Source organism: Panthera onca, chromosome E1 (genome assembly GCF_046562875.1).
Source record: "Panthera onca isolate mPanOnc1 chromosome E1, mPanOnc1 haplotype 2, whole genome shotgun sequence".
Lineage (NCBI taxonomy): Eukaryota > Metazoa > Chordata > Mammalia > Carnivora > Felidae > Panthera > Panthera onca.
This window is the reverse complement of record NC_138352.1, coordinates 19,624,430-19,637,866: the sequence shown is the minus strand read 5'-3', so window position 1 is coordinate 19,637,866 and position 13,437 is coordinate 19,624,430. Positions and strand designations below refer to the sequence as shown.

Sequence of the window (13,437 nt, the reverse complement as noted above, 5' to 3'; positions counted from 1 at the left end):
GCTAGAATATTTCAGGACCTCTGCTGCCACAATCATTCAGCAAACACTCCCGGAGCATCCTTTTGACCTGACACTGAGCTAGGTTCAGGGGATACAGCCAGTTTATTAAAAGCCAGCAGGAGAAAGGATGGAATCCGTAAATCACACACATGAGCACACCCACATGCACTCACACACAGAGAAAAGACTCCTTGTAGCCACATCTAGGGAGTATTAAAATGGGATATGCAATACTTTACCTCCAAGTTAGGAAAACATTTGAAAGGTGAAATGTCACTGAAATTATTTTTATTAGGATTTGGCGGGATGATAGTGTGTAATTCTAAGGAATCTATATTCTGTCTAGTTCCTAGATCTAAGTAGCAATAGATCTTCAGTGCAAAGGTAGTGCCCCACTTAGGAAAATTCAGTGTTTTTCTGACGGTTTCTACATTCTGATCACAGGCTGAGTGAGGCAAGAAGCATTCTAGAGCCTGATTTTTGCAGAGCTCGTACACCCAGGGCTTTGCAAGATGCCAGCCGTGGGCACAGTGATGTGGGCGACTGCTGACCAGGGGAAGGGCACTTGTTAGATTACAGAACGATGCCCCTTAATGATGCCTCTCAGTTGTTAAAAATGGTTGCCGGGATACCACGTTTAAGAACCCTGGGAAGCCTATAATGTTTAGGAAGCTTTACAGCAGAAATGTGAAGTCCATAACCTGGGAGACTAACGCTACAGGGAGCATATTATCAAATGCCAGGAAAGGAAGTTCATCCCGCAGGTCTTAACGGGACTGGTTCCTGCCTGGTTTCAGTTGAACACCATTGCAGACTGCACTCAACACCTGTGAAGATCTGGGCAGTTCAGATCAGTGCTGGAGGGCAGACCTGTGGGGGGAGCGTATCTCACTGGGTCCTGTGCCTCCGGAGTACTTTCCCACCCTCGTAACGGAGCGAAGGAGTCCAATTCCAGAGTTAAACGCCAACTCCATGTATGGTGTTATATTTGTTCTTTTTGGATCTCATCATGCAACGCTCACATAGCAACTGGCCGGTAGTTAAGATCCTTGCAGGAGGATCCTTTTCTCCCTCTGCTCAGAGAATCACATTTGCTAGTGGTTTGACATCCCGTCTTTAGGTCTAGAATACTGACTGTGGTATTTTAAAATACAGGGGTAAGCTTTGTGTTTGGAAAAAGCAGATGTATCGAAGTTCCTATGATACACTCTAAAATTACGTTCCAGGAACACACCACCACTTTGTAGTGCTTTCCGTGGCCAGAAATAGCATCTTGCTTTCTCATGCAGCTTCTTACTGTGTGTCATGATTAAAGCACATATTAATATACTTACATCTTTTGTTTGTGGAACCTGTTTCCTAGCCGAATTTGCACATAAGTAAAGACACTGCATAAAGCCTATATTCTATCACATACTCTATAGTAAGCGTTGTTAAATTTGAGCAAAAGTCAGCAGCATCCCCATCTCCATCCTCCCTGAAAGTGTCAGTGAGGACATCATCCTGTCGGCATCATTAGGGTATCATGTGCAACCCTTGGAAAAATGACACATCCACCACTAGGATAGTGGTTATTAGAATTGTCTGCCTTCAGTCATTGGAGCAAGGCAGTATAAAAATAAACAGAAGTGTAAGTATTAATATGTCCTTAATTGAAGTGTCAAGCTGAATTTCATTTCATGAAAACCAGTTTGTTTTCTTTTCAAAATTCTCTGCCTAATTTACATGCCCTGCCCTCAAATTGATCTGCTGTTTAATGTGACTTTTTCTTCCCCTTCCGATCACTTTATACATGCTGTTTTTCCCTTTAGCAGAGCCTAATATGACTGAGAATAAAGCCACAAAGGTTACGAGATGGCAAACAGAATGAAAACACTGAGGAAGAGAGGAAGTTTATTGTTTTGTCCACTCCACCCCCACCCCAGGATTGGAGTCAAGATGTTAGATTAACCTAATCTGCTTTTATTTGTGTGTGTGTGTGTGCATACGTGTAATGTCTTTTAGGGGGAACTCGAACGGCAGCTCTTACAAGCGAATCCAATCCTGGAATCATTCGGAAACGCGAAGACCGTGAAAAATGATAACTCATCTCGTTTTGTAAGTATAAAAGCACCCGAAACTTATAATTTCTCAGATTTTTAGTGAAATGTCTACTGTGATCCAACAAAGAGAGTACTTGTCTTCCTAGATTTTAGGGAGAGGCTAATAAAGGATGTGGTACAGAATGATACAGTCCTGTAGAAATGTGATTAGTCACATGTAATTTGCAATCTTCTAGTAGTTTTGCATTTTAAAAAGGAAAAAACGTGAAAGTAACTGTAATCCTGTATTTGCATATGTAATTGTGTATTGTACGGGTAGATGATCAGGTAGCCTCTCGGAACTTCTTCGTCTTTGGGGATGGTCTACAATACGAGCTGCCGAGTGGGCACAGAGCTTACATGAGGATGCATGTGGAGTACTTAGCACAGTACCGGGAACGTAAACGCTCCACAAACCAAGTTGGCATTCAGTGTAGTCAGCTGTCCTTTTCATACTTGTTGTTTCTCCGGGGATATGGATGTCAGAAGAATGCGACAATACGATTACTTCTCTCTCAAAATTACTTCTCTATAAAAATACTCCTCTATGAAAATAGGGCTTTCTTAATTCCTGGAAAGCTCTCCCCTCTTCCTCCGTTTGACCAGCTGTGACCGTTTGCATGAGGCTGTTCTCCTAAGCGGTATGTCCCCTGTCCAGCTACGCCCTATTGACGTGTCAGTGCCAAATCTTCTCTAAAATCATATCCAGCAAAATGGGCGTGCCTGCTGTAAACTCCTTGCCTTGAATTATAGTCCTCAAGATTCAGTTAACCATTTTCCACAGATTGGAGAGGGTCTTCAATTACAGTTATTTCTACTTAAATCATTAGAGTTAATTCTATGTTTTTCCTCCCTCCTCCCATCCTAGAAGTATTTGTACAATTCAAGGCCGCATCAAAAGAGACTTTACTAATGACTCCTTCATGGATAATCTGGGGGAATCTAGTATCACGGTGACATACTGTTTTACTCTGAGTATAATGTGAAGTCCTGGCGTTCATGTTGATTTTCTGATGGCCTGGGTTGTGTGATTAGTGGAAGCAGCCAGATATGGAATCACAGAGGACCCATTGAGCCCGAAGGTAGCTAGCTAACCCTCTGTATGAGTTGGTAGGACTGCCTTGATTTTCTTTGAGAGGCTGGAGGTCCAGGGTTAAGGTGTGGCAAGGTTGGTTTCTTCTGGGGTCCCTCTCTGTGGCTTATAGATGGCTATCTCCCGGTGTCCACGTGGTCCGTCTTCTGTGTGCATCTGTGTCCTGTTCTTTTCTTGTGAGGACACCAGTCGTGTGGGACTAGGGCCCCAGTGACCTCATTTTAACTTAATTATCTTTGTAAAAACCCTCTCTCCAAATATAGTCCTGTTCTGAGGCAGTGGGGGGCACCTGGGTGGCTCATTCAGTTAAGCATCCAACTTTGGCTCAGGTCACGATCTCGCAGTTCTTGGGTTTGAACCCCACGTCGGGCTCTGTACTTACAGCTCAGAGCCTGGAACCTGCTTCAAATTCTGTCTTTCCCTTTCTCTCTGCCCCTCCCCCGTTCATCCTCTGTCTCTCTCAAAAATAAATAAACATTAAAAAAAAATTTTTTTTTAAAGAATCTGAGATGGGACACGACTCAGCCCATGGCACCCAAAGAGGTAGTTCGAGTGCGAGAGGCTTTCCACATTATGGAGGAAACAGGAACCTATTTGTTTGGAGTATTGTTTATTCCTAGTAAGATAATCGCTTCATCCAAGTTCATTAGGTCATTATTTTAGCTTTTTATGGACAGAGTGGAGTAACAAATACGCCTGTGTCAGGAGAAAGCATAGCTGTGACTTTGGGGTTTGTAAAAGATCTGGGGAAGCTGAGGTTCACTTATAGGGTTTTATCATCCCCTGGGCCATCAGCACTGAGCCTGAGCCACATTTAAATCTTCAATTCTTCCTCCCGAAAGCCCTGCGTTTAGTGGCTGTATCACGGGATAGAAGACACAGTGAGCTACCAGCTTTGGTATGTGGATCTCCATGCAGATTTACAAGGATTTCTTAGTGGAAAATGCTTTATTTTACTACATAAATCAAGTTACCAGTCTTTTCTGATTTCCCCTGCCCCAAGCCACACTTTAAATTCAGGAGAAACTGTTTTGTGCCTGTTTGTCTCATCTTTGCCTGGAAAAGAAATTATTGGGGCACCAGGGTGACTCACTTGGTTGAGCATCTGACGTGATCTCGGCTCAGGCCATGATCTTGTGGTTCATGAGTTCAAGCACCACGTCGGGCTCTGCACTGATGGCATGGAGCCTGCTTGGGATTCTCTCTCTCCCTCCCCCCCCCCCCCCGCCCCTTCCCTGCTTTGTCTCGCACTCTCTCTCTCTCTCTCTCTCAAATCCATAAAAACCTAAAAAAAAAAAAAAGATAAATTGCTGCCATCCGGTCCTTTGGTAAAGACTATAGTGAGTGCGTTACTAAGCAGTAAGGACCCATGTGCCTGCCAGCGTTTGTACGTTTGGGACATGTGGAAATATGATTCCGTATTAGTTACCTGTTGCTGCGTAACAACTTACCCTAACCCTGGTGACTTGAAACCTGGATCATCTCCGCTTCCATGTGATGGGTGGTTCTGACTCGGCATCTCTCGTGAAGGTGCCACGAAGGTGCTGTTGTTGAGGGCTGCGGTCACGTGAAGCTTGATGAGGCCGGAGGCTCTTCTTCCAGACTTACCCGGGTAGCTTTTGGCAAGAGGCCTTAGTTCCTCCAAGGCATTCCTCACCTCAAAGACCTCTCTATAGGGATGTGTGCTCATGACATGGCAGCTGGTGGTCCCCAAGAGCAGATGATCCAAGAGAGCAAGACAGAAGCCACACAGTGTTCTTTCCCATCTTAGAAGTCATGGGCCAACGCTCTGATGTAGTTTGCTGGCCACAGAGACCAACCCTGATACAGCATGGGAGGGGACTGCGCAATGACAGCGGTACTGGAGGTTGGGGGTTACTGAGGCCATCTCAGAGGTTGGCTGCCGCACATACATCATTAGAGAGATTTCCGTATTGACAAAGGCAGGTTATAATCTGTAATTTGCAATACTCTGGATTAGTGGTTCTCAATTGGAGACCCTCAGGGGACATTTGGTAGTGCCTGGAGGCATTTTTGGTTGTTTGGTTTCGGTGATGGGTAGAGGCCAGGGATGCTGCTAAGCATCCAACAGTGTACAGGATGGACCCCACGACAAAGAATTATCCAGCCCCAAATGTCCATTATGTCGAGGTTGAAAAATCCTGCTCCAGCTTGTTTCTTGAAATTAGAGTCTGAATCAGGGCGCTTGGGTGGCTCAGTCGGTTAAGCATCCAACTTCGGCTCAGGTCATGATCTCACGGTTCATGAGTTCGAGCCCTGAATCAAGCTCTGTGACAGCTTGGAGCCTGGACCCTGGTTTTGGATTCTGTATCTCCCACTCTCTCTCTGCCCCTCCCCTGCTTGTCCTCTGTCTCTCTCTCAGAAATAAATATACCTTAAAAATGTTTTTTTAATTAGAGTCTGAATCAAAGTAATTGCTTGTCAAAATTTATTTGCAAAGTAATTACTATACACAAGTCTCCTTAAAGCTTATTATTTATGCATCCTGTTCCGAAAGTGCATGTAAATAATTCTGGTAGGAACTTGTTTTACATCCTACTGGCAGGAAGAACTTCTTAGGTTGTTTTCTAGCAAGATCCTGCCAGCAAGAATACCTACCCAGTCTAAATCCTCAATAAACCCTGTTTGAGCTAGAGTTCCACCTCCCAAAGGTCTTATTCTGCCTATTCTATTAAAAGTTAATCTCTTGGGGCACCTGGGTGGCTCAGTTAAGTATCCAGTTCTCGGTTTCAGGTCATGATCTCATGGTTTGTGAGTTCGAGCCCTGTATGGGGCCCTGTGCTGCGGGTGCAGAGCCTGCTTCAGATTCTCTGTGTCAAAAATAAACTTAAAAAAAATTTTTTTTAAAGCTTATCTTTTAAAATATTTTTCATTAAGGCAGTGTTCCTACACATAGCTAGTTCAGCTGAGAAACAAAAATGTCTTTAAATTGTTGACTTGGTTGAGTGTCTGATTTCGGCTCAGGTCATGATCTCCCGATTTGTCGGTTGGAGCCCCACTTTGGGCTCTGCTGACGGCACAGGGTGCGCTTCAGATCCTCTGTCTCCCTCTTTCTGCACCTCCCCACTCATGCGCTATTTCAGTAAACATTTAAAAAAATAAAAATAAAATAGTTGACTTTGGGCTGTAATTCTTAGGAAGTCAACTTCATATTGATATTTATAGGATTTTTCAGAGAAATAGCATAGCTAGCTACTAAACTATCCAAAGGCGTTAACCGCACCAAGCTACAAAAGTAGTTGATTTTAGTGGTTCCATAAAAAAATAGCGGAGTGAGTGGCCGCACGGGCTGTCGGGAGCTCAGCTAAGTCGAAGCCTCCCTGTGAAGGTTTCTGTGGGTGCTGCCGCCACCAATGCTTTGCTTCTCGCGGCGTCAGCGGACGGCCCCGTGTAGGCCCGTTTTTTAATCACATGTTCCGGAATTTCCATCTCGTGCACTTCGGCTCATTACTGAGCTCCTGCCCTTTGCCAGGCCCTGTGGTGCCGCCTCGTTCTTGCCGTTTGGCGGTCTTCGTGGTTTTCGCAGCTTTAACGTGTTCCAAATGGAACCTTTTCTATTCAGAATGTGCTCCTTCCGTCTTCTGTCACTCTACGGTGCCATCAAACCTCCCGGCTGCGGGGGCGTGAAACGCAACGACGAAAATCCTCCCGGACTCCGCCTTGACTCGTAGCCGGTGTCCAGACTGGAGTGAGCCCTGTGGGTCGCTCTTCCAGAACGTACTCCCGGTCTGTCCACAGTTGCCCATCGGTGTGTCTCCTGAGCACCTCGGGTTGTTCGGCCATCGCTGCCACACAGCGTCCTCGCCACCTGCCTCACCTCGCTCCTCGGCGTCTGTGGGCGGCCGCTGTGTGTCGTGCGGGAGCGCGCGGAGTCTCGCGGGAGCGCGCGGAGTCTCGCGGGAGCGCGCGGAGTCTCGCGGGAGCGCGCGGAGTCTCGCGGAAGGACGTCGGCCTGTTCTCGCGATCCTTCGTTCCTGGCACGGCGCCTCGCACGTGCGCGTACGTAGTGGGCGTCTCGTAGTTACGGAATGGGCTCGGTTAGGCTGCGGCGGCCTACTAGGTGCCGCCCGCTCTTCCAGGCCCCGGGGGCGTATCCGAGCCCCTGGCTTCCTCAGGCTCCGCTGCATCCGGGCCTTCAACCTCCGGGCACTGGTGACCACGTGCGCCGGGCCCTCTGGGAACACGCGGGCCCCGAGGCTGGACGCGTGGGCCGTCTGAGATCCATGAAGGGACGGCTGTGTGGCCAGGACAGGCGGGGGCGGCGCCACGCGTCCCGCCGGAGGAGCGACAAGTCGCGGAAACGGCGGGTGGACAGGGGAATTGCGCCGAGTCGTTATTTGCGGTGAAAATGCTTGAAACTACAAACTCCCATCAGCTTTTAGAGTCCATTTGTTTCCATCTCTTTGATCTGATAGAGACGAATCATTTCCGGAAGATGATCTTTTTCTTTCCAAGTTGCGAGCACATGGTCCGTATTAAAGGGGATTCTTTGAGGAGAGCATTACCCTTAGGAAAATAATCGTTCACGGTTAGCCCCGGTCTGTTTGTGGAGAAGTCAGATGCATTCCAGATGGAGGCGGTTTGTGTGAGATGAGTCTCTCGTAACGGAACTTTTAAAACGGGGACTTCACTTTCTGCCTTGTATCCACAGATACATCTTGCATCTAGCAGGAAGCCCTCTGTATTTGTGCAAAAATCTTTTTTTCTCCCCCAAACGGAATTAAGCCATTTTGGCAGTCCCCAGTTTCATGTGCCTTTTTGGTAGATAATGAGCCTCAGTAGCGAGAGCCCGGTAAAGGCCCCGGTGCCCTGCCTACCGCTGGGTTACCAGATGACCGTGAAAGCCAGCCAGGGTTCTGCACCCCCACGTGTGCTTCTAAGCAAGCAGACACTAAAAACAGTTTGTAAGTAAATTGAATGCACTCACTGCTGTCTCTTTAGTACTCCCAGTCCTTCCCTAAAGATTCCCCGGGGGCAGATGTGACCATGTCAGCGACAGAGGACAGTTTGCAGTGGGAAACCAATCTGGCATCGAGCCCAAGGCAGCCTTCTCGACAGACACGGCAGCTTCCGGGCCTTTCTGGAGTCTTAGCACCTTGTTCGCACCAGACCGGGGGGTGTCTATTTCCAGTCAGTCCACGTTACCCCCGGAATCTTTATATCCGTTACATACTATGCAACAAGACCCCTTAGTTCACGTGAAGACCCATCTTGTTAATTAACGAGCTTCTGGCATAGTTCGGGGGTCACCGTAGCTGAAGCCGTGGACACCGCCATCTGGCCTCTGGATTAAATCTCGCTCGTTACTCTAGATCAGGCACTAAGGGAACCTGTCGTCAGGGGAGCATAAAGGGGCCTGCAGGTGCCACTTTGAATAGCTGCTAGCCCAGAATGCCGTGTCTCTGGAAAACAGTGGAACCGTTTCCCTTGTAGCCAGGAGGTCAGGATCCAGTTGTGGTGTGTCAAGGACCAGTGTTGTTCGTGGTAGTTTTACTCCAGAGAGCTTGCAGATAAACCAGCACGGAGCCTCCCTTTAATTACCCTGTGGCTTCAAGCAAACTAACATACTTAGAAACTGTAAGATTACTCGGCTCCAGTGGTACTCCTGCGAAGCTTTCTCTGTCCTAATCGTGTGACGCTGTTCTCTGTGTCCCCATAGCCCCTCTCTGTCCTTTGGAGGGGCCCTGCCACCGTGTCCCTCAGGTGTCGAAAGAGCACAGCCTCATGATTCTGCTTCTACTCAGGGCCATTAGGTCAGCATCTCTCAGTGCCATGGTCGTACGATGTGTGCAAAATGGTCATTTGTATAAAAGTAGTACTCGTGTAACCTTACAAGAGCCTGTCTCAAAAGAAGACAAGTTTTCTCCTGTTAAAAAAAAAAAATCTACGCAAAACTTCCTGTCCCCACTCCCCCCCCACCCATAACAGAACCCACCACCCAAGTGAGCAACTTGTCATTTTTGTTTTGTGACTCTGAGTAGCAGAAAAATGCTAAGTGTTCTCTAGCAAGCCCTAAAAGATGGATTTGCGTTGTGGTTTTATTTATTTATTTATTTACTTACTTACTTATTTATTTATTTTAAATGTTTATTTTTGAGAGAGGGAGAGAGAGAGACAGAATGCAAGCAGGGGAGGGGCAGAGAGAGAGAGAGGGAGACATAGAATCGGAAGCCGGTCCAGGCTCTGAGGTGGCAGCACAGGGCCCGACGCAGAGCTTTGAACTCACCAACGGTGAGATCATGACCTGAGCCAAAGTTGGACGCTTAACCGGCTGAGCCACCTGGGTGCCCCTGCGTTGCGGTTTTAGATGGAACGGAAAGTGTTGTTAACCTCACAAAGTTCGGTGATTTAACATCAGCTTTTAGGCCAGTGGGCGTTGTGGGTGCCAGTGACAGACGCCATCTTGATTTCCTAGAAACCTGTTTTCACGTGTTCTGTTCTGTTGCCCACATACGCCCAGTCATAACTGTCAGACTTGTGGTTTAGCCTGTGTTGGAACGGTTTCTCGTGTAGTCAGAGGCATTTTCTACATGGCCCTGCTCTTGGTCACAAAAGGCCTTTGCATCCTACAGGAATCGTGCTTCTCCCCTCCCTCCTAAACACTCTGGGCGTTAAGAGCATCTGAAGCAGACCCTTCATGGAATGTCCATTGTGGTGGGTGACATGGCACCCCTGGTGTTACTGAACCAGCCGTGCATTCCCAGGCAGAACAGGGCTTTCAGATAACGTGAGGCAGGATACTTCCATGGTGGTGGGAGTGGAAGACCCAGGAGGAGGGCGCAGGGGCTCGAGGTAGAATTTACTTGCCTCCCCCATCATTTGTTGGTCCTCCAGCAGGAAATAGCATTAGATTTCCCCACGTGCATTCTCTTTTTCACCTTGTTTTCCTCACTTGGTTTGCAATTTTTTTAATTGGAAAATTGGGTGAGTTCTCTGTGAATACGCATGATATTGAACAAAAAAAAATAATGGGGACACTTGGGTGGCTCAGCAGTTAAGCATCCAACTCTTGATCTTGGCTCAGGTCATGGTCTTGCAGTTCTTGGGATCGAGCCCTGCGTTGAGCTCTATGCTGACAGCTCGGAGCCTGCTTGGGATTCTCTCTCTTCCTCTGTTTGCCCGTCCCCTGCTCTCTTGTTCTTTCTCTTGAAATAAAGAAATAGACATTTAAAAATGAAGTATGATTTTAGTGAATTATCCTCTTGTTTTCAATTGCAAAAGTCAATATTACTGAGGTATAATTTGCACATAATATAGTTCAAATTTTTCTGCGGTAGCATCCCAATACTTAAGTACTCGTTTTTTGTACATAGAGCAAATATTTATGTGATAAATGTAGGCCTAACATGGGAAAGGTGAGAAGGGTCCTGGTGGGTAGGAGCATGGGTGGGTGGACTGGACACCCGGCAGAAGGGTGTGGGCCAACGTGTAATCTATTTGTAGTAAATAGAAGGAACTAATTATGTTTTTTAAATTTTAAATTTTAAAATTATCTACAGGATCCTAAGATATCTTCCTTGGTGATTTATAAAAATTAAGCTGAGTTTTGCATCAAATAAAATTCAGCCTTTTTAGGTGTACAGTTGGACAGGGTTAGACAAATGTGTATTGTAGGGAGCCCAACACTGTAGCCCAGAGAGAGTATTTCCTTCCCTTGGGAAAGCTTCCGTTTGCCTTTGTGTAGTCTGTGTAGCCCGGCCCTGGGAACCACTGATCTCTTTTGTTTCCATGGTCTGTTTTCTTCAGAATGTCCGGTGAATGGGCTCCTACAGTATGTAGTGTGTTACGTCTTGCTTCTTTTGTACAACGTCCGTCCACGTTGTTGGGTATTTCACTGGTTTGTTTCTTTTTATCACCCAGTAATATTCCACTGTGTGAATGGACCACGATGTCCTTGACCATTCTCCACTTGGTGGGCATTTGGGTTGTTTCCATTTGAGGGCTGTTGAGAGTCAAGTGGCTTTGGACATTCATGCGCAAGTCTTACATTTCTCCCGGGTCACTGGGATTGGGATCGCTGGCACATACGGTGACTTAGGTTTCACTTTATACGAAACTGGCAGACTTTTCCAAAGTGGCTGTACCATTTTGTATTCTTGCCAGGGTGATAGGAGCGTTCTGGTTCTGTCTCCTTGCTGGTCTTGCTTCAAAATGTCATCCATTTTAGTAGGTGTGTGCTGGTATCTCTTTGTGCTCATTTTATTTTGCTTTTCTCGAATAACCGACAACGTTGAGCATCTTCTCATAGACTACTGACCATTTACGTATCTTCTTTGACGAAATAACTGTATAAATATTTTCCCCAGTGTTTTCCTTGGGCTATTTGTCTTGTTAACTGAGTTGTAAGAGCTTTTTAGTTATCGTGTGAACAAGTCTTTTATCAGGTAGGTGTTTTGCAAATATTCTCTGCCAGTGTGTGGTATCACTCTTCATTTTCTTTACAGTGACTTTTGAAGAAGTTTTAGATTCTGATGAAACCCAGTTTATCTGTTTTTAATTGATAAGCCCTAAAGGTTCATGCTCTTTGCATTCTTTCTAGGACGTCTTTTTCTGCTAAGGTCATAAATGATGGTCTCTTATTTTTGTTTTGGAAGCTTTACAGTTTTAGTCCGTCCTTTTAGGTTTGTGATCTCTTTTGTGTTAACTTTTTTACATGGTATGAAGTGTCTAGGTTCTTTTGGTTTCATTTTACACATTTCTCAAGCACTGTTTGTTGAATGGATTGGCTTTCTCTATTAAATTATCTCGGCGCCTTTTGTTGAAGGTGAGTTGACCGTTCCCATGTGGTCTATTTGTGGACTCTCTTCTGATCCCTTGATCTGTATCTCTAGCCTCCCACCAATACCAATCTATCCTAATAAACACAGCTTTCTGAATTCTAGTAATGTGAGTCCCTGAGCTCTGGTCCTCTTTCTCAACATGGTTGTGATTTTTTTTGTCCTTTCCGTTTCCCTGTAAATCTTGGAATCAGCTTGTCCATTTCCCCCCAAGGAAAGCCCTCCAGTCCCTTGACCATTTATTTGGGTGATGAGCGAGTGTATAGTGTTTACATCATTGTCATTGTTAAGTTTCTTTGTTTTGCAAAGGGTTTAATTTGGCCTTTATATCTGTATTTATAGGGGAGATACTTGCTTTTATTTTTGCTTTCTTGTTTTTATGACAGCTTTACCGTTTGGGGTATTCCATATTACAGGAACTTTATGAAATGAGTTACAAAACAATCCGTTTTCCATTTCCGTAAAACAGTTCTGTGTGTCGTGGGGAGACCAAGTATTCCTTAGGGATTTGCAAAACTGTTACACCAGACCAATCCATCATTTTTTCAAGAAGTAATTCTATTAGGGCCGAATGCAGTGTTCCTTTAATGCTGTCAAATGTCTTTTATCTCAGATTATGTGGAAGAGCTTCTTAAAAGTTCTAAATGATTAGGGTCTCGGGGCGCCTGGGTGGCTCGGTCGGTTAAGCGTCCGACTTCGGCTCAGGTCATGATCTCATAGTCCGTGAGTTCGAGCCCCGCGTCGGGCTCTGTGCTGACCGCTCAGAGCCTGGAGCCTGTTTCGGATTCTGTGTCTCCCTCTCTCTCTGCCCCTCCCCTGTTCATGCTGTGTCTCTCTCTGTCTCAAAAATAAATAAACGTTAAAAACAAAAAAGGAAATTTTTAAATGATTAGGGTCTCATTTTTACTATGTCACAGTCCAGGAAGGTAGCCTATCTGATTGCTGCTTTTTTGGGAACTTATCCAGGCTTTTTCCTTGTCTTTCTATTCGAGGCAGTAATTAAGACCCATGTTTGCAACCAACTGATGGATACTTACCGGGAGGCACTGGCTTGTTACTTTCCTACGGTGTTCACACCCTCTGTGTCCTTACTTACTTTCAGTTTTCTCCTGATTTACTTTCAGGGCAAGTTCATCCGCATCAACTTTGATGTAACCGGCTACATCGTTGGGGCCAACATTGAAACATGTATCCTTTTCCATAACTGCATAATCCAAACCGGAGAGGCGGTTGATCTTCCTCCGGCCCAGGGCAGCCCCGTGTGGCATCACCCCCACTCCCCAGGTGATCAGACTGAAGCCCAGAGGGAGCACGACGTGGTCAGACACTTCCAGCTACTGAATGTTAATGCCAGAGTGTGGTGGTGGTCGTGGTGGTGGTGGTTTTTCATGCCAGTCCGCACCGTGTTCACACAGCCGGGGTAGAGGAGAGTCCCACTGAGGGGAGAATCACCTGCACTTGAACC

The 13,437-nt window shown here is 46.1% G+C and overlaps 1 protein-coding gene across 4 annotated transcripts in view; it reads left to right on the top strand.

Moving 5' to 3' along the window:
• MYH10 (myosin heavy chain 10) overlaps nucleotides 1-13,437 on the top strand; it is a 130,103-nt gene that overhangs the window by 49,830 nt on the left and 66,836 nt on the right. For all 4 annotated transcript variants that reach the window (XM_078437767.2, XM_078437773.2, XM_078437769.2 and 1 more), the window contains 2 exons: nucleotides 2,005-2,097; nucleotides 13,097-13,160. In XM_078437767.2, the coding sequence (XP_078293893.1) occupies nucleotides 2,005-2,097; nucleotides 13,097-13,160 (157 nt within the window). The remainder of the gene's footprint in view (nucleotides 1-2,004; nucleotides 2,098-13,096; nucleotides 13,161-13,437) is intronic.